General features: G+C 32.6%; 2 protein-coding genes across 2 annotated transcripts; one reads left to right on the top strand and one right to left on the bottom strand.

Moving 5' to 3' along the window:
* The first annotated feature begins 2,786 nt into the window (after positions 1-2,786).
* Positions 2,787-10,030, top strand: LOC112004385 (NAC domain-containing protein 92). Its single transcript, XM_024036627.2, has 4 exons — positions 2,787-3,027; positions 3,212-3,428; positions 4,017-4,288; positions 9,292-10,030. Exons 1-4 carry the CDS (start codon positions 3,022-3,024, stop codon positions 9,844-9,846), a joined length of 1,050 nt encoding a protein of 349 aa, XP_023892395.2. The 5' UTR covers positions 2,787-3,021; the 3' UTR covers positions 9,847-10,030.
* Positions 10,031-12,870: 2,840 nt separating this feature from the next.
* Positions 12,871-23,836, bottom strand: LOC112004399 (uncharacterized). The gene is given in 16 exon segments (XM_024036645.2): positions 12,871-13,177; positions 13,731-13,878; positions 14,019-14,080; positions 14,195-14,275; positions 16,595-16,750; positions 16,827-16,898; positions 16,900-16,992; positions 17,650-17,712; positions 17,893-17,955; positions 18,054-18,107; positions 20,554-20,610; positions 20,741-20,809; positions 22,182-22,295; positions 22,371-22,442; positions 22,542-22,669; positions 23,320-23,836. Coding segments are annotated over 15 exon segments (1,362 nt in total). The 5' UTR covers positions 23,516-23,836; the 3' UTR covers positions 12,871-13,177; positions 13,731-13,796.
* Positions 23,837-25,903: the final 2,067 nt, after the last annotated feature.

The raw sequence follows: 25,903 nt of genomic DNA, 5'->3' as shown, positions 1-25,903 counted from the left end.
AATACATATTGATGATGTCAAAAATCATCAGTTGGGTTACTCGTCTAATCCAAAGCTTTTGATGACCTTTGAAGATCTACAAGAAAAATAAAGCTGATCGAAGATAACACAAGGGTGAGCCCTAATGGAAGAGCCTCTAATACTTGAGTTAGTATTTGTTACCTTGAGTGTAACGGTCATCATATTTATGGTAGTTTAAGGTCGATGAATAACTGCCATCATTTAATGTGTTGAATGTATTTAAACGGTTATATCTTTTTCTTTGATGGTTTGCTGATAACACAAAGTCATCGAACGACCTCAGTGATTTTTTTTTTTGGTGATTAAATGTTAAAAATTGATAAATAGATGATTTTTTGTATTATATTTTATAATAGAATAGGAAGCTAAATATTGTTAAATTATCGATTATCTCAAAAACTCAAATTATTGGGATATGATGAATTTAATCATTTAATCACATACTTCTAACACTCTTCTCACATGTGGGCTAAAACTACCTTTTAATAGGTAAGGCCCAACATGTATGAATTTAAATAGGAGGTAGAGTGGAGACAGAAATCAAACTCAGGACATTCCACTCTGATTCCATGTTAAATATCACTTCTAAAAATAGAAGAAGATTAGTTTAAAGTGGTCTCCATTCTCATTCTGCCATACTTTTTCTGCGGCTGCTTGTTTTTAAAGTGGTTTGGCCAAGACAATTAATATTGACCAAGTATACTAAAGATTATTGACTTCCTCTTAGAAAAATGCTATGATTTTTATTGAAGGCACCGATGAGAACATTAATAAAAAGCCGTCACCACAGTGGGTCAAGATATGAGAAAATACATGATGTTATAGATTTGGTTAGAAGTTGTAACGCATTACATCATCACATAGGATAAGTGCTCATATTCATGCCCCCTTGCACGTGTGCTGTTTCTAGGTATGTGTGTGTGTGTGTTTGTAAGGGACAATTTCACTCGCAAATTTGGTCTCTACTTTACTTTCGAATTTGGTCGTGCATGCAAACAAGCTAATAGAGTATTATATAGTCCCATGTTTTATATAATGACAAGGCATAGGTAAGAAAAGAATAATAAGATGATAAACTAAATCTTGGTATACATATATACTATATACCCATAAAAAAATTAAAAAAAGAAAAAGAAAACAAAGCTTATAAAATAAAAGAAAATTGTTAATTTATTTTTTTAAGCATGCAAATGTGACTGTTTTAAGAATGAAAGCTTCATAAAGAATATACATATACACGAATTAAAGGAGCCAAAACAAAAAGAACATAGGGGAAGGGAATCCAGGAGAATGGTCTAGGGGAAAATGAAGTGCCCTCCCGTTAAATAATCACTATAATATTTCTGTGGTTTGGACTCTAGGGAACCCATCCCCAATCCTCTCCTATTTTTCATTCTTGTCCGTGCATGTGATTCTCCCTAATAATTCTTGGAAAACTTTAGGGAGGCCTAATCCAAATTAACAACATGCTTAAGTGTCAATTTTGTAATTGATTTATCTAAATCCGCTTTCCACCTAATACTTGTGATAATCTCATACGTAAATGTTATAATCTAATCACAAGTTGATACTCGAACTAGTGGCAGCTCTAGGAATTTTGTTTAAAGGGATCACTAAAAAACTTAAAAGAAAAAATTTTTAATAAAAAGAAAACTTGGATATATCGAGTTATTGACAAAAAAAAAAAGTTCATAATTTCCTTTTATAAGTTTTCAAATTTTGAATTGTTACATGATAGTTCATTTTGAGTATTTATTGCCATTGTAGTTAGTTATGACCATTTTATTTTGTTAAGTTTGTCTAACATTTTTATTTTTATTTTATGCAGTTGTTATTATTTATTTGTCTTTGTTTTTATAAAAATATTTTAAACTAAATGAATAAATTCAACTCATTGGCTTTGTATTAATTATTGATACACACAACTACATTCATTCATACATAAATAATTCACTACGTGTCTACTTAACCAATCAAATACTTGAATAATCACTAATTTTACAATTTTTTTTTCTTGAATTTTTCTGACTTTATAATAAAAAGTTATTATAACATGATAACAATACACACGCATGCAACAAACCCTTTCTATTTCTGAATGACTGAATTATATAAAGTTATATTATATTTAGAATCATGTTAATGGATATTCTTAGGGCAATTGTTATATTTCCAATGAAAGTGGTATCAAAACATTTCCCTTATATTTATACTGTATACACAAACTTCCACACACATCATTATTTACACAAATTGCATTATAATAAAAAGTAATACACACAATCAATATTCGACATACTCACATACATATTATATAAATTTATAATAAAGAATGACACTTTCAATTCACAAATATTTACTCTTACTTTTAGAGTTGAAAATACTTGTAATAAGGGTGTATAAAATTTAAGTCAGGACATGCAAAAATAATATTTTTAAGAATAAATTAAAGTATTAAACTAACAAAAAAAATATATTATATATAAAATAAATAAATAATTTTGAAGTTAGGCGGTTCAATAAACAAAGTGTAGCGCCGTCCCTAGTTCGAATATGTTGTGAAATTGAGTGTGTAGCTGAATATTTTCCATGAGACTTGATATGGGGCAGGCATTCATTGGTAAGAAGACCCACGTGGCATGTTGGCAGCTGGCATGGTGTACGGGACTTTTGTCTTTTTTGCATGCAAGCCCAAATAGTACTTCCAAATGTTTATTTATTATTACAATCATAGAATATTAGAATTAAAAGCATTGTTTGACGAAGCCAAAGTGGCGTGTATGAGAAGACCCATAGTAGGTGAGAGCTTCACAAACACATCCTCATTTCACATATTCTTAGCTTAAATTCCCAAATTTCTTGTGCATGGTGATCAGTGAGCTCCCTAGACTCTTGCACCATCATTATCTTGTATCCCTCAAGTCACCTATAATACTTTTTTGTCAATAAACGATATGACATACATCAAAACCTAATCGAAGATTTATCCGTCTTCTCTCCATGCAAGTAAGTAACTTTTTAGCTCCTGAAAAGTTTTTAACTATCGAGTGCCATCATTAAGCAAGAAATACGATGCCCTATAGGGCATCATATCAAGAAAAAGAGATCCATCTTCAACTTTCCATGGTTTCTTGGGGCTCTAGACTTTTAACTAAACAATTCATTTCATGTCACTTTTTCTTTGGTACAGAAGCTACAAAGTACTCAGAAAGGGAAAGAACAAAGCAAGGAGATGGCAGATCAAGATCATGCTAAGGAAGAAACTCTTCCACCCGGCTTTCGATTCCATCCCACCGATGAAGAACTAATCACATACTATCTCATGAACAAATTATCAGATGCCAGTTTCACAGGAAAGGCAATTGGTGATGTTGATCTTAACAAATGCGAGCCATGGGAACTTCCAGGTATATACGTAGTTGTAACCTAAAACCCTGTCTTATAATAAATTTCATGCAGTATCATCTCAGCATCAATCAAAATTATAGGACTGGTTCAGGACTAGTTCTAAGGATAGTTTTGATCATGTAGTTTTACACCTACAAATAAAACCCAATCTTAAACAACTTTCATCATGATTTCCTATATTTTGTTAAATAAATAATTTGGTTCAAGGATTTTGACCATGCTTCCCTGAAAATATGCATACTTTGATCTAGGATTTTTTTTTTTTAAACGGTAGTTCATATTTAAATATATTCATTCATCAAGGACAATTTAGGGTTTCCCACATGCTTGCTCTCTTCCAAGAAGGCTAGCAAATGATGAATATATTTTTAATTCTTATTAAATTTAATATACTTGCTAGCAATAGCATGCAAAAAACTAGCAATTTATAATATAAAAAAAATATTTGTCTTCATTTCTTGTGATATGGAGAACAGATTTCTTGACTCTTTTTTTTTTTTTTTTCTTCAACAAATTGAACAAAATTCTTATCTAATTTTGACCGAATCCCTCTCTTATCTGTTTTTTCAACTGGTTATGCCTATTAGGGAAGGCAAAGATGGGAGAAAAAGAATGGTATTTCTTCAGCCTTCGGGATCGGAAATACCCAACTGGTGTGAGAACAAACCGAGCCACAAACACTGGTTACTGGAAAACCACAGGGAAAGACAAAGAGATCTTCAACAGCCAAACGTCAGAGTTAGTTGGAATGAAGAAAACATTGGTTTTCTATAGAGGGAGAGCTCCTAGAGGAGAAAAAACCAACTGGGTCATGCATGAATATCGCATCCACTCAAGAGCTGCCTTTAGAAATTCCAAGGTAACATATGTGATCATTATTCCCGCACCACTTTTTTCTGTTAATCAAAGATTAGGGTATGTGTCAGAATTTAATCTGTATCAATACCCTCCCAATAACTGGAACCCAACAAAAATCCTATATTACCACAGGCTTTTTGACTTTTTGTGTGTTACAAACCATTATAAAATCCTCCCAAATATTCAAATCCTATTTGTTGAAAAAAGAAAAATGGCCATCCTTAATTCACTACGACGCAACTGAAGAGACAAGCTTAATTGCTTTNAAGTGCACAAAAATTGGTTGAGTAAATTCATAATGATATGTTTAAATAAATTCTACATGTGTTCACTGGACGTACTTGGAAGAACCTTAAGAAAAAAGTAGCAAAAGATCACTTAAAATGAAATCTATATGCTTCATCTGAGCCCCTTTTTTTTTTTTGGCTGAAGCTGAAGGTAAAATTGATTGCTCAGGCATGATATTGCAACAGAATTCTTCTCTTTCAACTTATTTTCCTCTTGATATCTTCACGGTCAATTATGTGAAATTAGCAAAATGATGGATCATATACGGTAATTTTTTTTTTTTTTTGGTCATAATCATAGGTTATAGGCCAAAGAAAATATCTTCAGTGTCCGGGCCTTTTTCTTTTTTTGGATATTTAAATATTAATAATTATTGATATATATATATATATATATATATATATTGGGGTTTTGTATTTTTTGAGAATCTATAATGATAATAGCTAATCCACATAAAATTATAATATGACAATATGACAAGAATAAAATAAATGTTTTGAAGTATATAATAATGAAATTTAATTTATTAAAGAAAATTTTCAACTTCACTTAATATTATAATTATTGTGCGGGACACTGATTTATAAAAACTAAAACCTCAAGTTGTTGGGAAAATTAATTTTCAATGATTATTAGACACATTTATAACAATTTTTTGAGTGAAACTGTTTAAGATTTCGATTAGGTTGGATTTATACTGACTTAATATTTTAAGAGCCTTCTTGGAGGTAGGGGAAATAATTCAAAATGTCATCATTCGATTGTCAGTATTGTTATCATCCAACCACCCATGACACTTTCATTTACTTATGTCATCATTATGGTCATTGGTGCAACCATCATCCAACCATAGTAGCCATCTCCGGCCACCGTCAATTGTTGATCATCACCTTTTGCCACCGCCAACATATGTTTCACAAATTACATTCCACAGTGAGTATGGTCTTTTGTACATCCAATCTATTCCAACTTGGTCATATTTCCTAATAATCTTACATTCCAAATTCAAGGTGACATCGAACTTCCATCTTGGGTTTGAGGGTAATGTTTCAAATATTAAAACCCAATCCAAGTCAAGGTCATGTCCATAATCCTAGTTTAATTTCATTATAATATAACTATATTTTATAGTGCTAATAAAATAATATTATTTCTGCCTGTAGTAACTTTACTTATGCTACAAGTAAAGTAACCCTAGAGGTACTCTAAGTCAATGGGTCATTGTAACAAAAGGTTTATTGCAGTCAAGATGTACCTATTCAATGCTTTCTACCATGTAACTATTCAATCATTTTTCTCTATGTTCTAAAAATTCTAACACACCTCTAGAAACAAGTGCACATTGTTCCCATAGGGTTATCGCATGTATGGAGTCTATGGACTATTATGATTATGCCTAAGTACTGTCTCTGTAACTGCCATACTACCCTTTTTTCTTTCTATCCAATAAAATAATAATAAATAACCTTTAATCATTTCCGAAAATTATATTATATTATATACTAACACATCAAATTAATCTAATTAGCAGATGCTATTTACTTAAACATTTAAAAAAAAAATACTGGTGAAAGCCGATTAAAAAACTAGGTACAAATAACTACATGGAAAAAAAAAAAAAAGGAAAGTCGTATTTTATTAATTAGAAGCAAAAAATGAATATGTAAGTATCAAATGAAAAAATAATATCATACTTATTTTGAATTTATATTCAGAACACCACGTATTGTATATGGATTCTGTAGCAGATGAAATTTCTAACGTGAGCTTCTTGTTGTGTACAGCAGGATGAATGGGTGGTTTGCCGTGTTAAGGATAGTTTTGATCATGTAGTTTTACACCTACAAATAAAACCCAATCTTAAACAACTTTCATCATGATTTCCTATATTTTGTTAAATAAATAATTTGGTTCAAGGATTTTGACCATGCTTCCCTGAAAATATGCATACTTTGATCTAGGATTTTTTTTTTTTAAACGGTAGTTCATATTTAAATATATTCATTCATCAAGGACAATTTAGGGTTTCCCACATGCTTGCTCTCTTCCAAGAAGGCTAGCAAATGATGAATATATTTTTAATTCTTATTAAATTTAATATACTAGCTAGCAATAGCATGCAAAAAACTAGCAATTTGTAATATAAAAAAATATTGTCTTCATTTCTTGTGATATGGAGAACAGATTACTTGACTCTTTTTTTTTTTTTTTTTTTCAACAAACTTGAACAAAATTCTTATCTAATTTTGACCGAATCCCTCTCTTATCTGTTTTTTCAACTGGTTATGCCTATTAGGGAAGGCAAAGATGGGAGAAAAAGAATGGTATTTCTTCAGCCTTCGGGATCGGAAATACCCAACTGGTGTGAGAACAAACCGAGCCACAAACACTGGTTACTGGAAAACCACAGGGAAAGACAAAGAGATCTTCAACAGCCAAACGTCAGAGTTAGTTGGAATGAAGAAAACATTGGTTTTCTATAGAGGGAGAGCTCCTAGAGGAGAAAAAACCAACTGGGTCATGCATGAATATCGCATCCACTCAAGAGCTGCCTTTAGAAATTCCAAGGTAACATATGTGATCATTATTCCCGCACCACTTTTTTCTGTTAATCAAAGATTAGGGTATGTGTCAGAATTTAATCTGTATCAATACCCTCCCAATAACTGGAACCCAACAAAAATCCTATATTACCACAGGCTTTTTGACTTTTTGTGTGTTACAAACCATTATAAAATCCTCCCAAATATTCAAATCCTATTTGTTGAAAAAAGAAAAATGGTCATCCTTAATTCACTACGACGCAACTGGAAGAGACAAGCTTAATTGCTTTGACCTTTACAAGTGCACAAAAATTGGTTAAGTAAATTCATAATGATATGTTTAAATAAATTCTACATGTGTTCACTGGACGTACTTGGAAGAACCTTAAGAAAAAAGTAGCAAAAGATCACTTAAAATGAAATCTATATGCTTCATCTGACCCCCCCCCCCCCTTTTTTGGCTGAAGCTGAAGGTAAAATTGATTGCTCAGGCATGATATTGCAACAGAATTCTTCTCTTTCAACTTATTTTCCTCTTGATATCTTCACGTTCAATTCTGTGAAATTAGCAAAATGATGGATCATATACGGTAAATTTTTTTTTTGGTCATAATAATAGGTTATAGGCCAAAGAAAATATCTTCAGTGTCCGGGCCTTTTTCTTTTCTTGGATATTTAAATATTAATAATTATTGATATATATATATATATTGGGGTTTTTTATTTGCGTTTCATTAATATCTCTTTTAATAATGATAATAGCTTCTTCTTCTTCTTCTTCTTTTGAGAATCTATAATGATAATAGCTAATCCACATAAAATTATAATATGACAATATGACAAGAATAAAATAAATGTTTTGAAGTATATAATAATGAAATTTAATTTATTAAAGAAAATTTTCAACTTCACTTAATATTATAATTATTGTGCGGGATACTGATTTATAAAAACTAAAACCTCAAGTTGTTGGGAAAATTAATTTTCAATTATTATTAGACCCATTTATAACAATTTTTTTAGTGAAACTGTTTAAGATTTCAATTAGGTTGGATTTATACTGACTTAATATTTTCAGAGCCTTCTTGGAGGTAGGGGAAATAATTCAAAATGTCATCATTCGATTGTCAGTGTTGTTATCATCCAACCACCCATGACACTTTCATTTACTTATGTCATCATTATGGTCATTGCTGCAACCATCATCCAACCATAGTAGCCATCTCCGGCCACCGTCAATTGTTGATCATCACCTTTTGCCACCGCCAACATATGTTTCACAAATTACATTCCACATTGAGTATGGTCTTTTGTACATCCAATCTATTCCAACTTGGTCATATTTCCTAATAATCTTACATTCCAAATTCAAACATTCCAAATTCAAGGTGACATCGAACTTCCATCTTGGGTTTGAGGATAATGTTTAAAATATCAAAACCCAATCCAAGTCAAGGTCATATCCATAATCCTAGTTTAATTTAATTATAATATAACTATATTTTATAGTGCTAATAAAATAATATTATTTCTGCCTGTAGTAACTTTACTTATGCTATAAGTAAAGTAACCCTAGAGGTACTCTAAGTCAATGGGTCATTGTAACAAAAGGTTTATTGCATTCAAGATGTACCTATTCAATGCTTTCTACCATGTAACTATTCAATCATTTTTCTCTATGTTCTAAAAATTCTAACACACCTCTAGAAACAAGTGCACCTTGTTCCCATAGGGTTATAGCATGTATGTAGTTTATGGACTACTATGATTACACGCCTAAGTACGTCTCTGTAACTGCCATACTACCCTTTTTTCTTCCTATCCAATAAAATAACAATAAATAACCTTTAATCATTTCTGAAAATTATATTATATTATATTATATACTAACACATCAAATTAATCTAATTAGCAGATGCTATTTAGTTAAACATTTTAAAAAAAAAACACTGGTGAAAGCTGATTAAAAAACTAGGTACAAATAACTACATGGAAAAAAAAAAAAAAAGGAAAGTTGTATTTTATTAATTAGAAGCAAAAAATGAATATGTAAGTATCAAATGAAAAAATAATATCATACTTATTTTGAATTTATATTCAGAACACCACGTATTGTATATGGATTCTGTAGCAGATGAAATTTCTAACGTGAGCTTCTTGTTGTGTACAGCAGGATGAATGGGTGGTTTGCCGTGTGTTCCAGAAAAGTGCTGGAGCAAAAAAATTTCCCTCAACCCAATCAAGAGCAGTGAATCCCTACAACCTGGAAATAGGTCCTAGTGTTGTACCACAACCAATGATGCAGCTGGGAGATCCTGGTCAGTTCCCTTACGGAAAGAGTTACATGAGCAATGCAGAACTAGCAGAACTCACGAGGGTTTTTAGAGGCAGCGGCACCGGATCACCTAGTGTCAACCTGCAGCAAATGCAACCCCAGATGAACTATCCACTACCACTAGGAGGAGGGTGCTTCACAATATCAGGGTTAAATTTGAACCTTGGAGGTGGAGGGACACAACAAGTCTTGAGGCCCATGGCACCAGCACAACCTCCTCTAGGAATGCATCAACAAGATGTAGCTAATTCCTCCATGATGACTAGTAGTTCTCTTGCTGCAGAAACTGCAGTCTATGGTGGGGATCAAATGAATCATTCAAACGCACCTGGCAATAGGTATATCGGCATGGACCATTGCATGGATCTAGATAACTACTGGCCTCCCTACTAAGCGTGGGAGAGAATTCGGGATAGAGGATATTAGTCCAGTCTATGATAAATGTAGAATAGATAAGGGGTTGCAATCATAGAAATACTTCTGTTTTTTCTGTTTCAAGTACACATTTGGTTGATCCTTGACAATCACATTGTGGATTGGTAATAGACAGCAATGGAAGTCAAAAGTTTCTCGATTAGGGATTTATTAAATTTAGTGATAGAATAACCGTGCTTAAAAAGATTATCAAGTAACCTAGCTATCCAAGCATTGTAACACTTCTATGCATTTGCAGGTGAATGGTTTATGAAATGGAAGTTTACTATATTAACTACTAGTAGTAAGTAGGTACTTGTGGAAAATTTGACATTATGAGTAGGATGTCATATGTTCAATTTCCTATCATATCTATATAAATTTTTTTTTTTTTAAGTGCCTTTATTGAGACTAATCTCATGGGATTTTTCTGAGGTAGGTATCTAAGAGAATAAATATTAAAGACTAATCTCATGGGATTTTTCTGAGGTAGGTATCTAAGAGAATAAATATTAAACAATATAAATACATATAAAAATTCAACCTGTATGCGGTTCTTACTTCTTAGTAATAAGCAAAAGTTTAGTTGATGTCTTTCTTCTCTTTTTCTCACTCTTTTATGGTTTTGTACTTTTGTTTCTTTTCTATGAATTCCATTTGATAGTTATGGTAATTAATAAATATTTATTATGATTTTATTTGCATGTAAAACTATTTATTTTACCATTTTGAAAATCTAATATGATAAGATTTATTGAAGGATGTACAGTAACACAAAGGGGTTTTATAGGAAGGAAATCTTATAGAATATAAACTCGTCCAACATAACTCTAAGATTTCTATGTATAAAAAACATATATAGGTAGGTATTACTTTTATAGCTTGTTTGAATGGAAGGGAAGTAGAGGGAAGTAGAGTAGAGGAAGAGAGAGTAAGTTAAATTACTTTGTTTGGATGTTTTTTAAGGGGGGAGGGGGAAGGATTTGAATGGGTTTGGAGGGGTTCTAACTACTTGTAACCCCTCATTTTTAATTCCCTCAAATTGAAGAGATTTGGAAGGAGAGTAGAGCATTGAAATACTTGACCAAATGAATTACCAAATTTACCCTTATCATATTAACAAAATTACAAACTATGAAAATGCTAATTATTTTCTTCCCCCCATACTTAATTTTAAAAACATCCAAATAAGATGAAGAATAATCATTCTCCTCTACTCTCCTCTCCCTTCAAACCTCCAAACATAGCATTAATTAATATTATGCCCTCCAATAACGTCATATTCAATAAATATTATGAACTCGTTGTTTGGATTATATATTTTATACTCACAAATTTACAGTGCTCAACCAATCTCAAGCTAATAAGATATGATTAAGAATGTATCTAAAAATATATATATATATATATTGATTAAGAATGTATCTATAAAAAAAAAATATATATATATATATATTAAAAATAAATATATGATTAACATTTTAAAATTTCTATGCTTTTAATACCTCAAGTACATAAATTTATTAATGAGCTAGTAAATGTATTTCCATTGACATAAAATTTGGAATTAATAATAAATATAGAGAGAACATATAATGTAATGATACAATACGTTGACAAGACCCAATAGGTAGCAAACTCCACGCCATTGATATAAAGTTTTAGCAAGAAAAATATCATTTGCGCACCACATTTCCTACATTTTAAATTTAAATTGAAGTTAACAAAAATGATAACGCAGACTAGATTTATCCATATATAACGTGTTATGTAAATAAATTGATACAGAGAATATCATCACACATCAGGAAAAGTATTTTAAAAATAAATTAAAAAATCTTACAAATTTTAGGTAAGAACAACCTAATTTGTCATTTCAAACAAAAAATAACCTATGAAAACACAACCTCAACATCCTAAACGAGAACCAAACAAGCATCCTAGTTCTGAACTGGTATTGTGGCCCATTACAAGTCCATATTTTAACTATTTTCTTTTCTCTTTTCTTTTTATTTTATTTTTCTATCTTAGAGGCTGACGTGGCTCTGGTCTGGTGGGTCATCTTGAGCCTGCTAGTTAAAAATTATTTCAGTGTGTACTCACATTTTCAGTATAGACAATGTGTGAGAGGATTTTCCCAATTCTTATTTCTGTTCTAATTAACAGCCACAACTCACAAGCCCACAAGGCACAAGCATTATTGAGTAGTTGTCAATTACATTCCATATCGACGTAAACAGCTGAATATAAATCCCCATTATTGCTGAATATATTGTTTGGCTGCGTCTTCCAAATAGATTGTATCCTATTTGATCGAAAAAAAAAAAAAAAAAAAAAAAGACTGTATCCTATTTTCCTCATACAAAACATGTTTTGAAATCAACTGAGAAGATGTTTTCAAGATACAAAAAAAATATTTTTAATGGCATAGTTATAAATAAATTAAAAACAATACTCCTCACAAATTTTTCTAAACTCTCCTATTCCTTAAATTAAATTAAGGAATTTATCTTTATCACAAAAAAATTCTCATATTTTAAATTTGAAACTTATCATTATAATTTTTTTTTTTTTAAATTCATAAACTCTATTCCCTTATCATTATCCATACATACATACATACATACATAAATATATATATATATATATATATCCAAAAATAGAAAGTCTCCCAAATCCCAATTATTTATATTTTGTTTTCACCATTTTGAAAACTATTTTGAAAATTGTTTTTAAAAGTAAAAGCCAAACACATATAATAAAAAAATATTATTTGAAAACAAAAACAAAAACAAAAACCCTCCTCCCAAACAAGCCCTTAAATACTCATGGAGGTCCTAATTCACGAAGATACGCAATATCATTATATTGTCCCTTCGGGTTGACTAAATAAAAAGTGTATATTTTAATAGATATGTTATGATGGGTAATCGTCGTGGCTAATTAGGCACAAAATAATTTATTCTAACAAACAAAATATATTGTGGAGGAAAATGACAGATCTATAAAACTTGGAAGAATTTAAATTATGATAAAATAAAATAAAAATACTAATAAGGTTACACTGCTATCAACATAAATAACACACTGCCCGTGGTACGTGAACTTATATAATTCTTAAAAATCTAACTATCAATTGTGACAAAAGTACTAAAAATTTCTTCACCAAAAAAAAGATTAAAAGGGTGATCTTCAAAATTATCGGAGTCCACTGTCGGATAGGATCTTCAAAAACAACATCTAGGTTCACAGAGGAGAGGAGAGGAGAGAGTTAGCCCCAGAAAGCCCATGCAATGAGTTCATCTCTAGCCTACAGTAAAAGAAACTTTTGTGTCAAGTTATATCAAACATAGGCCTTCGACAGCAAAACAAAAGCAAATCCATATATACAGCCAAGCAACATGAACAAAACTAAACATGAAAATGCTTGATGTATACATATACACAACCAGTAAGTATCATAATAATTCAAGGAAGTTCAATCATAAACCAACTCATCAATAGATCAAAGTTTCCAAGCCTATGCAGTGGGCAAAAAAAAAAAACAACAACAACAACAACCTACAAGCCTAAATGTCTCCCACCATGTTCTAATTTTTGTGCCAGATAACTTATGCACTACGTTTCCACTTCAGAGTTAGCTCTCTTGACAGCATTTGATCCTCTTTAATATTTCTTTATTGAGCACAAAAATAGCTTCTAAATCTCAAACTGCCATTATAAATAAAGCTTCTCCTTTCTTATATAAGCTGATAAACAGAGATGCAGTATGCATACAGTAAAGTATTTCATTACCAGGCATATGGAGTTCAGAAACACAAAAATATGGAGTTCTCTTATCAAATGATTATGATGAGGCATACCTTAGATAGTCCCCTCCCCCACCAGAAACAAATACAGAAAAGGACCATTGGATAACTTTGCATAGTCTACTTGTCTGGATGGCCACGTTTAGCCTTACGACGTGCATGGTTGGTATGACCATTTCGAGTAGGTTTCTTTGCCTTTTTGCTGCAGAAAGCAGGCAAATAAAATTCAAAATGTTTACTAAAATTCAACCATTTAAAAAAAAAAAAAAAAAAAAGTGTTTGAACCCATTGAGACAGAGACACAGAAATTCTGAACTAAAAAGAACTAATTAAGAAACTGACCAGAAAATGGCAGAGCCGATTCTGAACAGTATGATGATGGGCAGGGCCAACAGAGCAGAGGCCTGAAACATTTGGATCACTTGAAGTCACGTTCAGTGTCGAGAAACCCAGAATGAATAATTAGATTTCAGGGGCAAAATACACAAAGAAAAAGGCTATACACAACCATTACATACCGCAAACCACTCCAACTCTCTAGTAGCAAGAGGTCTTGTTAGCTCATGCCTTTTCAATGTCTCTTGTACAGTGGCTTGAATCTTAACAAAGCATAAGAAAATAGCATAATATATTACTAACTCAGAGTAATGAGTAATTGAAGCAATATAAGTAATANAACCGGGGTCCAACCAGTGGTCGAACCGGTGATGTCATAAATATTTAATTAATAATTTTAAAATTATAAAAATAGTTAATAAAATATATAATAAGATTATTACATATAATATTATGTTAAAATATATATAACATATTTTTAAAAAATTATGTGAGTTTTTACATCTTACATGTAGAAAATAAACAATAACCAAATATAAATAAACATTAACCAAAAATTATTTTCAAAACATAACATTTAGTGACACCCTTCTTTTAGGTTTATTTTTTTCCCTTAAAATGGTCTATGTATTATGCATTCATTTTAAAGAAAAATTAAGTAAATTTTAAAATTATTCACTTAATTAATTATTAAAATCACTATTTTTTTTATATCATAATTATCTTAACTAAATGTAATAGGGATGGGGCCCAATCCACATGAGTTGCTCACGCTGCCCCTTAAGTACTAAAGGCAAAAGTAAAGTCTTAGGCTAAGGAAAATTAAAAAGTTGTGGCTGTCATTGATTCTCAAAAAACAATAAAAATAAAATGTGTGGCTCTCATTGTGTTATTGACTATTGTGTGCAGTGTGCACACTGAACAAGTAGCAGAGGCAGAGCACGGCACACCACAGTTTTACAAACTGTGCAAACCAGTCTCTCTCTTACAAACTAAGAAGAAGCTCTCATAAGAAAAATGGATCAATTTAATTTCGTGTGTATTGTGGTCCTCTCTTACATCCAAACAAAGATTTTCAACCATCTCTTCTCTCTATTTGTGAAGATGTGTGTGTATCTGTGAAGATATTCAACCATCTCTTCTTTGCCTCTCTCTTTGTGAAGATGTGTGTTTTCAGGCAAGGTTAGGAATTTTGACTGCTCAAGAGGCTAGCTTTGATGCCATGTTCACCAAAGCCTTCAGTCATCACAGGTAGACGCCGATCTAAGGAAAAAAAAGAAATAGATCTTTGCTGCAAAATGTTTGGTTTCAGATCTGTTTCACCCATTTTGCAGAACCGTTGCAAAACCAGTTCAACCATTTCGGTTCTCAATTTTTCCGGTTGAACCTCCGGTTACCGGTTATTTCCGGTTTTTCTTTCATTTTCGATTTTTATGAATAACCGGACCGGATTGGTGTCGGGTTCCCGGTTGAACCGGACGGTCCGGTCCGGTTTTTAAAACTATGGTGATGAGGCTAGTTTAATATATGCAGTTTAATGGTATATAGTATACACCATATATATTAGTACCTATTAATCCAAACTTATGCATTGCTCATAGCTATCATGGTCAAATCAAGAAAAATGCATCACATTCTAGTACTACGTTAAAATCAATCATATTAGCAGTTACTCTAATGAAGCAGCCAATCTAATTAATCTATTAATAAAATTGAACTTATAATTAATTTTGCATAACACCAGTAGAAATCAACATACTGTAATTTTAATTTCATAAGGAGGGCGGACAAAAAATACTGATCCATGCAAACTCCCTCCTACTTCTTTTTTGATAGGTACAAACTCCCTCCAACTTTACAACCAAAAAACAAACAGCCATTTGACCAAGCACAACATTTTACAATCATCTAACAAATGAAGCCAGAACCACAAGAGGCATGAAGATTCAAGAACCCACTCCCCATTCATTGCATGCATCTCTTTATGTGTGTGGCTGTGTGTTAAGAGAGAACAATGTGAGAGGGGGAGACTTTGGGGGGTATGGGGAATAGCATGGATCCCACAAAATCCAGCAGCCTGCAGCAACAAACCAGCTGACCAATTTATTATCTTATTAACTTTAAAATAAATTATCAGCAAAAAAAAATGCTAGAATTGGGATTAGTTTGAAAAAATTGAGTACTTAAGCAATTCTAGCCAGCAGCTATTTTTAGCTAGCTTTACCAACTTTAGCTATAATACCAAAATAGAAGAAAGAAAACCTAATCTCATAGAATACTTCTTAATCTTAAGCACTTTTCTATTGCAACTATGTTTTAGCAGTCTCCCAAAAAAGCAGTCTCCAACAAAACCAAAAAAGAAAAAGTAAGGATTTCAAAATGCATTGAAGTCTACATTCAACAATCCTATTAAGAGATAAAGCACGTAATTGATGCAACCTACCACCAGGCCCTAAAGGCAAAAAATAATATTAATGACTGAATTCCACCAGAAAGATGACCAGCACTTATGAGGAGTGCGGATTACTTAAAATAAGTGAAATAGCTAAAATTAGCAGTAAAGGAACAGCGGTAACTGATACCTGATGATGGTAAGCAGTTGCAGATTTCAAAAACTTCCCATAAGCATGAACCACTTTTTTTGTATAGGGCTTTATGGCAACTCGTACTGTATCAACATGAGGTTTTGTCACAGTTGCAATCTGATCAATATATGGTTTGCTGAACTTTTTAGCTTCCTGTTACATGTAAGAAGTCTTTCAGATTCATGTTAGTAGAAAAGATGAAGAAAGATGCACAGAATATGATATATACCTGAAAGTAAGGATCAATAAATTCATGCGCTCTGACAACATGTGGAGTTACTGCACTCTTTGATGCCTCAAAAAACTTCGATAGTTTTCTTGCTTAGGGACTGCAAATGTGGTTCAGCATTCGTTTTTACCACCACCCACTGCTCCTTTAAAGTTGGGATCCATTTCTTTGAGCGACAGGACAAAGAATGAAAACAATACATACCCAGTTTAGTCAAGTATTAACGACAGGACAAAGAATGAAAAGAATACATGCCCAGTTTAGTTATGTATTACCAAAGAAAAAAGACCCCCCCCCCCCCCAAAACACAAAAAAATAATAATAATAAAAGTAAAAAATAAAAAACCAAACAAAATCCCCACCAGGGGAAGCAGATCATGTAACAAAAATTAACTACCATTACATCAAATTCACTTTACCATCTGGAGTGAAAAACCAAATGGCAACAAAAATCAGATACTGGAATTCCCAAAACACACAAAGCACAAAAGTGGCACTTATAAAAAAAGAGCNAAACTTGAAGGAAGTCCCAGTTCAAGAGACATGGGTCCGTCCGATACCGCTGACAGCTGAAAACTGAAAACTGAACCCAAAACCCCCCCCCCCCCCAAAACACAAAAAAATAATAATAATAAAAGTAAAAAATAAAAAACCAAACAAAATCCCCACCAGGGGAAGCAGATCATGTAACAAAAATTAACTACCATTACATCAAATTCACTTTACCATCTGGAGTGAAAAACCAAATGGTAACAAAAATCAGATACTGGAATTCCCAAAACACACAAAGCACAAAAGTGGCACTTATAAAAAAAGAGCTTACAGTTTTAACTGTTTCCACGTGAGGTTCAGCCCACTTTTCAGCTTGGACCTTTTTCTCCAGGACCTAGAACATATTTGAAGCATAAGCAAATTTGTTGACAAACCATGAGTAAGACTGGACGACAGTCATTCAATATAAAATTAAACAAGTCAAACTAATTCTAAAACAAAATAATGGCACCATTACACAGTCAGAAAACTGTGCGATAATTAACATGGATGAGCAATAAATAAATAAAAATACCTTCTGGAACACAATATCCATGGCCGGTTTGCCATGCTCATTCCAATGAGTCTCCATGGAGGACTGCCAAAAAAAAAACATTTTAGCATTCATGTGAAGAAACCCATTTTTTTATATGTATGTGATGAAACCCAATTGTACAAAACACAACTGCACTATACCTGACAACGGATTAAATGTACAGCAAGCCAATGTGGGAGCCATGCACCATGAACCTGACACAAATTGCATTAGCTTTGCAATCAAATTTCAACACCTTTTTTGTAGCAAACAAACTATCAGAGAAGAAAACAACAGTAACCATACAAGATATTATGCATTGATTGGCTTCTTCCGATGTCAGCTAGAATTACAGTATGTGTCTAACAGAACATTGCCTGAATGCATAAACCTATCACTAAAAACCAAACAGCCCAACCCATCTGACTGACCTAACAAGGACCCGTTGTTTTTACACAGCGGCAGTTCAGATACAGGTTTAGACATTGTAAGAAAAACTCACCCACAGACCTAACCTGACCAACAACAATCCACTTAACATTTCTCCTTTACACATGGGTGCCTCCCATTGGCCATCACAGTTTGCCTTCTCTGTACACACACCCTTTCTCTCTCTTTTTCATTTTTTAGACACCTCCATATCTCTCTCTCTACCTAATCCAATGGGTGAGCTGAACCACAGGAACCTGCAAGGGAGGGGACTCAGAGGAGGTGGCAGAGGCCAAAGGCAGTGAGTGATCAGTCCAACGGTGGTGAGGAGGGTATGACAATCCAGGGATCTATAACAAAAACTCAAAAGCTCATGATCACCTCCTAAGGGATCTACCACAAGGCAGTATTCATGTGATCAGTGGGGATGAGTGCCAACCCCTCCACCACGACCTTCAGTTACAACGAGGACAGACCACTATTATTGTTGAAAACCCAAAAGTTACAAAATATCATCGATAACTTAACCCTGATATAAGCAAGTACAACCTAAATATTTCTTAGGAAAAATTCAGTGTGGCGTGAAATTAAGGATTCTTTTATCATTTCTTTGGTAATACAATTTTGATAGGCATCCCTCTAAACCACAAAGAGCATATAGAAAAATTAGTATTTCATGGAACAGAGTTAGGAACAAAGTGACAAGCACAACCTAAAACTTTCCAAGCCCAGAATACAAATAGCCTATTTGCAAGTTCAAAAGAGCAGAGGAAATCAATCAATTTTATCCCAAACTTCTAAAATCACAGACAACCATACATGAATATAAGTGATGGCACAACCATAGCATAGTAGAGGAAAAATATGCAAAGCCCAAGAATAAGCGTCCATGGTAGTTAATTAGATTCTTAGTATTTTATTTCGTTTTTTATTTGTTTGGCAACTACAGCCCTTTTGATCATTTCTTTGCATGTGCCTGAATCAAGGTAGTCAAAGGCGAAAGGCAACCTTAAGGCGCCAAGGCCTTGTATCGCCCGAGGCGTGAGGCAACAAAAAGGCGCTAGCCCAAGTAAAGCAAGGCACCAAATTGGCACCAAATTCTTAATATATTTATTATACATATAGAACTTAAATCATATGTACCTAGTGCATTATAATATTATAATGAACTGTTTTCCAATGTGTGGCATGAAGAAATTAGGTCTATCAAATTATTTCAATATAGGATTAACATGGTTTAGGCTCTATTAGTTAGTTCTAACAATACGTTTTACAATAAGCTTCTATATAACAATAAGTCTTACAATACAAATTTGTAAATTAATTTAACTAACAATAGGTTTTATAACATGCCTTTTGAAATTAATAGTCTAAAAATAGGTTTCTTAACAAACTTCTATAAAAAAAAATTTTAAAATTTTAAAAATAAATAAATAAAAAATTGAGGCTCTCGACTTAGCGTCTTTTTCATGGCTTAAGGTGGTCGCCTTGCTCGCCTAGGCTCTAAAGGCGAGTGCCTCACTATAGGCGCCTCGCCTTAGAGCTTTTGAGGCGCCTTAGTGGTGCCTCGGCTCGCCCGGCTCGCCTTTGACTACACTGAGTACCATTCAAGTAATGCCCTTTGATTTCACCTAATTCAGACTGCGCTTTATAAATTGATTCAACACAAAATAGGAAATGGTCTCTCCAACGCATAAATGATTGGGAATTCACATTCTCATCATCTTACTCTAGAGTTAAGGATATTTTCATAATTTTGTAATTTCCGGTTGTGGGTCATTGTTGTGGGCCTTGAATTTTATATTATTAATAAGTTTCATCTAGCTATGGGTCTTTGTGGGTGAGATTTGGATTAATTCAATTAGAATTTGGTTCAATTCAATTAGGGTTTAGTTTAAAAAAAAAAGGTAGGAGTGTTAACTCTCTTTATTTTTTTGATAAGGAGTACTCCTAACTCTTCACATTTTTGTGTCTTAATACCTCTTTACAACCTTAAATCAAATCTTGTCTCCTCTTCTCCTATCAAAAAAAAAAAAACTTGTCTCTTTTCTACAAAACCCTAGTCATTCTTGAACCCTAACCACTCTTTCTAAAGGCTCTAAAGCATAAATACACAAATCCTCCAAACCCAAGCCTACGACAAGTGCACAAACAATTTCTGCAATTTGTCCTACATCAATAAGCAATAAAGAAATAGAGAGCTTGACAAACTAAGTCAGTTTAACTTCTTACCTCCGACAATTCTTTAGATTTTGAAGTGGCCTCAAACTTTGCCTTAATCATTTCCTCCTTTAAAATTAAAAAATAAAAATAAAAAATAAAAAAAGAAAAAAGAAAAAGAAAAAGAGAGGAACACATAAGAATCATCACCTAGAATCTGACATAAAATGAGATTTTTTGTAAGCACTAACTGAAGTACCTCAGCAACTTTTAGAGCACGTTCAAATTTCCGAATCTTGCTCTTCTGTTCATCATTAGTCTTTTGGAGCTGTAAAAAGAAGACATTGTTTGACATCATAAACCATCCCCACATAATAATATCAAGCAAATTTCAAATTGTGTGATTTATAAAAAGGTAAAATGGAATACAAAAGGAATATGTAAATGTAACATAAAATGGTCAATTACATGGAAAAAAAAATTATTATGCAATAACCTGATCTCAAGCACTTGGAATCTCTTTTAACCAAAAAAAGGCACAGGAACCTCACAAATTTTCTTAACTTCAATTAGAACTAACAAAAAGAAAGTGCGCTTTTAAAAGAATGAGCATGTTTAGTGAATGATTACTCAAAATTTGGTTTATTGAGCACTGTACTTTAATTTTCAAATGGAGATTAATCATTTTTGCACTTGGAAGTTTTAGTGATCTATATCCAACTCACTTAATAGCAAAATTTGTTACGACTGATAGATTCATGCCATAGAAGATACATAAGTCATGTCCAAATTCAGCCAAAGAAATAAATAGTAAAACAGATGAGAGAGAGAGAGAGAGAGTTCTGCAACAGAATTTTAGGCCTATCTGGTGCCATGTTACTTCACTCATATAAATAACTATACAACAAACCCCACGGGGTTGGCTAAGTGGTTCCTAAAGCCTCATGATATCCATAAGATCCTGAGTTCAAAACCTCTTGTTAACATCGGGTCACCCCTCCCTATAATAACCTGGTGTGCGTGGGCAACGCGTGCACAGCCCGGGGGGGAGGAAGTGGGGAGGGCTGCATACACTTAAATAATTAGATACTTAAAAAGGTTTGAATACCCTCGTTTGTCAAAAAAATAACTATACAAAAAGACTTCTAAAAATAAAAATAAATAACTAAGGAAGGGAACAAAACTAAACTCTAAAATCATTTTGAAGAAAAGCTAAAGGCATGTTTTCCAATTACCAAATCAAAAAGGAAGAGGAAAACTAATTTTGCTCGAGTATCAAGAGCGTATAAAGAAAGAATAAATTCAATAAAATTAGTAGAATATTTTCCTCAAGTAGGTGTGAAATTTTTTTTTTCATTTATCAAGAGTGTATAAAAGAAAGTAATTTTCCTCAAGTACATGCAACCAACATTGCTATTTGATCTGACAAATGATAGTGTCTCATACAGATCACCATTCAAGTTTAGATTTAGACTTGCTTCCATGAACATGATTCTGTGATGTTAAAGCACAACAATCCTTTAATACTATAAAAAAGATGCACAACTTCAACAAGCACAAGTTAAAAAGGAGATTAAATTTTGTAACATTGTATGCTACTAGCAACCATATTTCAAGAAGGTGAAAATTGGGGAAAGGCTGAGAAACATAGCCATAACAAGTTAGTCCTTCATATATAATTTGGCCAAATAAATACTCACATTCTCTAGTTTCGAACTCAATTCTTGAACTTTCTTCTCAGCTTCATTTACCAGTGCTTCGAAGCCCTCCTTCTTCTCATTTCGCGTTTCTAGCTCCCTTTTAAGTTTGTCAACCTGTATAAAATATGAGAGATCATATAGCAGCAATGGTTTTCAACAGAGTAAATTGTTTGCTTGCCAACATCTTACCTGCTTCTCTAATTCACCTGCACGTGCATGAGCCTTTCCAACCCGCTCCTCGACATCTATCGTTCCTTTTTTCTGAAAATAAAAATATATATACAATAAGTAATAACATAGAAATCTTGTTAACACATATTTAATTTATTGGTTTTGGGAAATCCAATGTTAATGCCTCACCTGGAGGGAAGCAACCTCACTCTGCAACAACGCAATGCTATCTAACTTCTCTTGAATGACTTTTTCCTTCGCCACAATAATCTCTTCCTTTGATTTCAATTCTTTGGATTTCTCATCAACATGGGACTCTACAATAACAGATATGGAGAAAGTCGTCAGCCAACACAACCAAACATAGAATCCATTTCAATTTGTTATAGTTTCTCTCAACCGCGATACTCTGATACTCAACACCACTCAACTAAAACTTAATCCCTACTAATTAAACGAAATCATTTTTTTAAACAGAAGAAACAACATAAATTTTTATCAGTGACTTAGGTTACAATCTGATTAACATTGTTAGTACTATATGATATTAGTCATTCTCTCAACAGTTAAGTTACCATTCATTATGCTCGAGTTTGACGAAGACTGAGGAAACCTAGAATTGTAAAAATAAACCTAGATTAGTTTCTACAGAACCAAACACAGCACCGTTAATTTTGTTCCATCATAGTTACACTATCACAGAAATTAAACAAACCAATCGTTCCTAAAATCAATCTTAGAATCTACGTAAACTGGAGCAAATTTTTGTCAAAGTAATCAGTCAACAATTATTTCCTCAAAATTCATAAGTCTTACTGTGTAAAATTCAACACAGAGATAAAATTTAAACACGAACAAAAAGGGCTAAGTTTTCTGAGCAACCAAACAGAACAATAAGCAAATTTATTTTATTAAAAAAAAATTGGAAATAAAAGCTGTGAAGTTCGAAAGTAAGGAGGAAACTAACGAAGAGCTTGGATCTTGGACTTGAGTTGGTCCAATTCGATCTTCAAAGCAGAGGAATCAGGGCCGTCCGATCTGACGACTTTAGCGTTCTCGTCTTCACTGTCCGATAGTTCTCCTTCGATTGAAACATCAGCCCTAATGTGAGTGAAAATTAGGGCTAGAAAGATTGAGAAAATCACGAGCTTTGAGGCCGCCATGAGAGATGAAAATCACACACACACATTCACAGCCTCCACAAAACCCAGAGAGAGAGAGAGAGAGAAGATTTTTGAAGCGTTTTTGGTGTTTCACCTCTCGCAACTACTATTAAAATATCAAATATCAGTGTGGACCAGATTTGCTTCCTTTTTCTTTTGTGGGTTCGGGCGGTTGATCTTTCAGGAGGGGACTGACACGTGGCGGTTAAGATTGAGATCAGATGGTGGAGACAGGTGTAAAATGTGGCAGTTGCATTGAGCTTGACGGAGATTTCAATCTGGTTTGGTTGGGTTGGTGGAAGTTGCGGGTTGGTGGAAGTTGCGGGTTGGAAATAAAAATGGCCAAAGTACACACAACGCAGACCTTTTATTAGGCTTTTTCACTATGCAATTTTGGAGTGTGTGACTTTTATTTTCTTCCTTTCCTACAAAGTAGTTACTTTTTTTAAGCTTTGGGAGAATTTGTGGGTTTTAGTTGGTTTTTCTAGTATAGATTTTTGTTGTTAAGCGAAATATTTGGGTTCAAATTTCGTTTGACACCGGAAATTTATTGGTGTCTTGACTTTATAGTTAACAACAATGCAAAATACAGTTAAATTTAATAAATTACAATCTTATCTAAAAATTAATGATTCATTTCTCTTTTATTTGTATATAAACATGAAACTTAATGATTATGATCATTATTAATAGGGATTAATATTGATTGTATTCATTTATGAAATATTAAATATGAAATTTGATAATTATGGTATATATTATTACTAGTCGGTAATTGGTGCAATGCAATAAAATTTTTAACAAAATACGATTTTTTTTTTCCTTTTTTTCTAAATATTATATTTAATAATTTTGGTAATTACTAATAAGCATTTATTATGATTGTGCTTGTATATGAAACTATATATTTGTTAGTATTAAAGAAAAATACTTATTAAATAATAATAGTCATTGTATCAAATTACTCTCAAGGTATGTGTTACATGTCATATAATGGTTTTGCTATGTGTTTCGCGAATTATTAAAATAATTTATTTTAAATGAAACTTTATTATAAAAATTCAATTTGATTATCAATACTTAGGATGATTTACTTTAAGCATAAATCTATTACCTATATTTTCAAGAATTTTGAAATACTACTTTGACTTCTAACTTGTTATAAATAAAATAAAATAAAAACTACTCCAACTAAAATTTTAGTTTCAAAAAGCTACAAAATTAAAATAAAATTTATTATTATTTATAATGATGCACGAAAATCAGTATGCTGGAATATTTCGAGCTTTGGCGATGGCTTTAGAACCTGAAAGGAAAGAAAAGACTGTCAAGGGTGACCAGTGTGAACCAGCCAAGTAACCTCCGACAGTTAAGTCAATTTTCTCTCTAGAATACAAGGATGGTGGTTTTGTGAATAGTAAAAACTTACCTTGGTTGAATGTGACTTGATCCTTTTATATAGAGTTAGGAGTGGGTCTACTTGTTCTAATCCACTATCATCATAGGAGATGTGTGGAGTTAATGGAGGAAAATGGAGCAAGTTCCAAGGAATTCTCTCCACATTTTGAAATGATAGATTGTGGTTTGATTGTGTAGAGCTTATAAAGAATTCCTCTGAAATTTATTAAGTGTTGTATGATTGTGAGCCCTGGACAATTATACTTGGTCGTCCATACCCATGTGAGTCATGGATGACCATCCTAATTTGGATGGTTACAATATCTTACGAAGGGATCTTATTCATGTTCGAAGTGCTTCTATTGGACTTCTTTTCTTGTAAAACCCTATAGATGGGATTTGGTTATGGACGACCACCACGAACGAACTAAACTTAGTTTGGACCCTATCAGTTTATAAGTATTTTGATTGTTTATGATAATTTTATATTTTAATTTAAAAAATCGTGCTCTATATATTATGTATGTATAAAATGATTCAACATATGTTACATGCTATAAAAATAAAGGTTTTTTTGTCCCGTGATTCATTTAATTATTAAGACAATTTTATTAACTTTATTTTATAAAATATTTTTTGATTAGTTCATAAATTCCATATGATTTGAAGGGTCAACTCTTGCTGCTCAACTGAGTCTACAATGTTACCTTGAAACAAAATAAATAAACAGGAGAAAGACAGCTGGCTAGTTGGGTACACTTTCCCAAACCACCATTAAAAAGAATTTTGAAAAAAATAAAATATATATATGGGCTTGCACAGGCTCTATACCAGTTAGGCCCACGGTTCTCCAGTCAGGCTCTATACCAGTTAGTGACAAAATCCATAGTACCTGTTTGGATTCAACTGAATCCCGTTTGCGTTTTGCATTTTGGGATTTTTTTTTTCCTGTATTAAACAGTAATATCACATGAGTTTATTGTGCAGGGA

This window comes from Quercus suber, unplaced genomic scaffold (assembly GCF_002906115.3).
Source record: "Quercus suber isolate HL8 unplaced genomic scaffold, Cork oak 2.0 scaffold_749, whole genome shotgun sequence".
In the NCBI taxonomy this organism is placed as follows: Eukaryota; Viridiplantae; Streptophyta; class Magnoliopsida; order Fagales; family Fagaceae; genus Quercus; species Quercus suber.
This window is presented reverse-complemented; position numbering and strand designations above follow the sequence as displayed.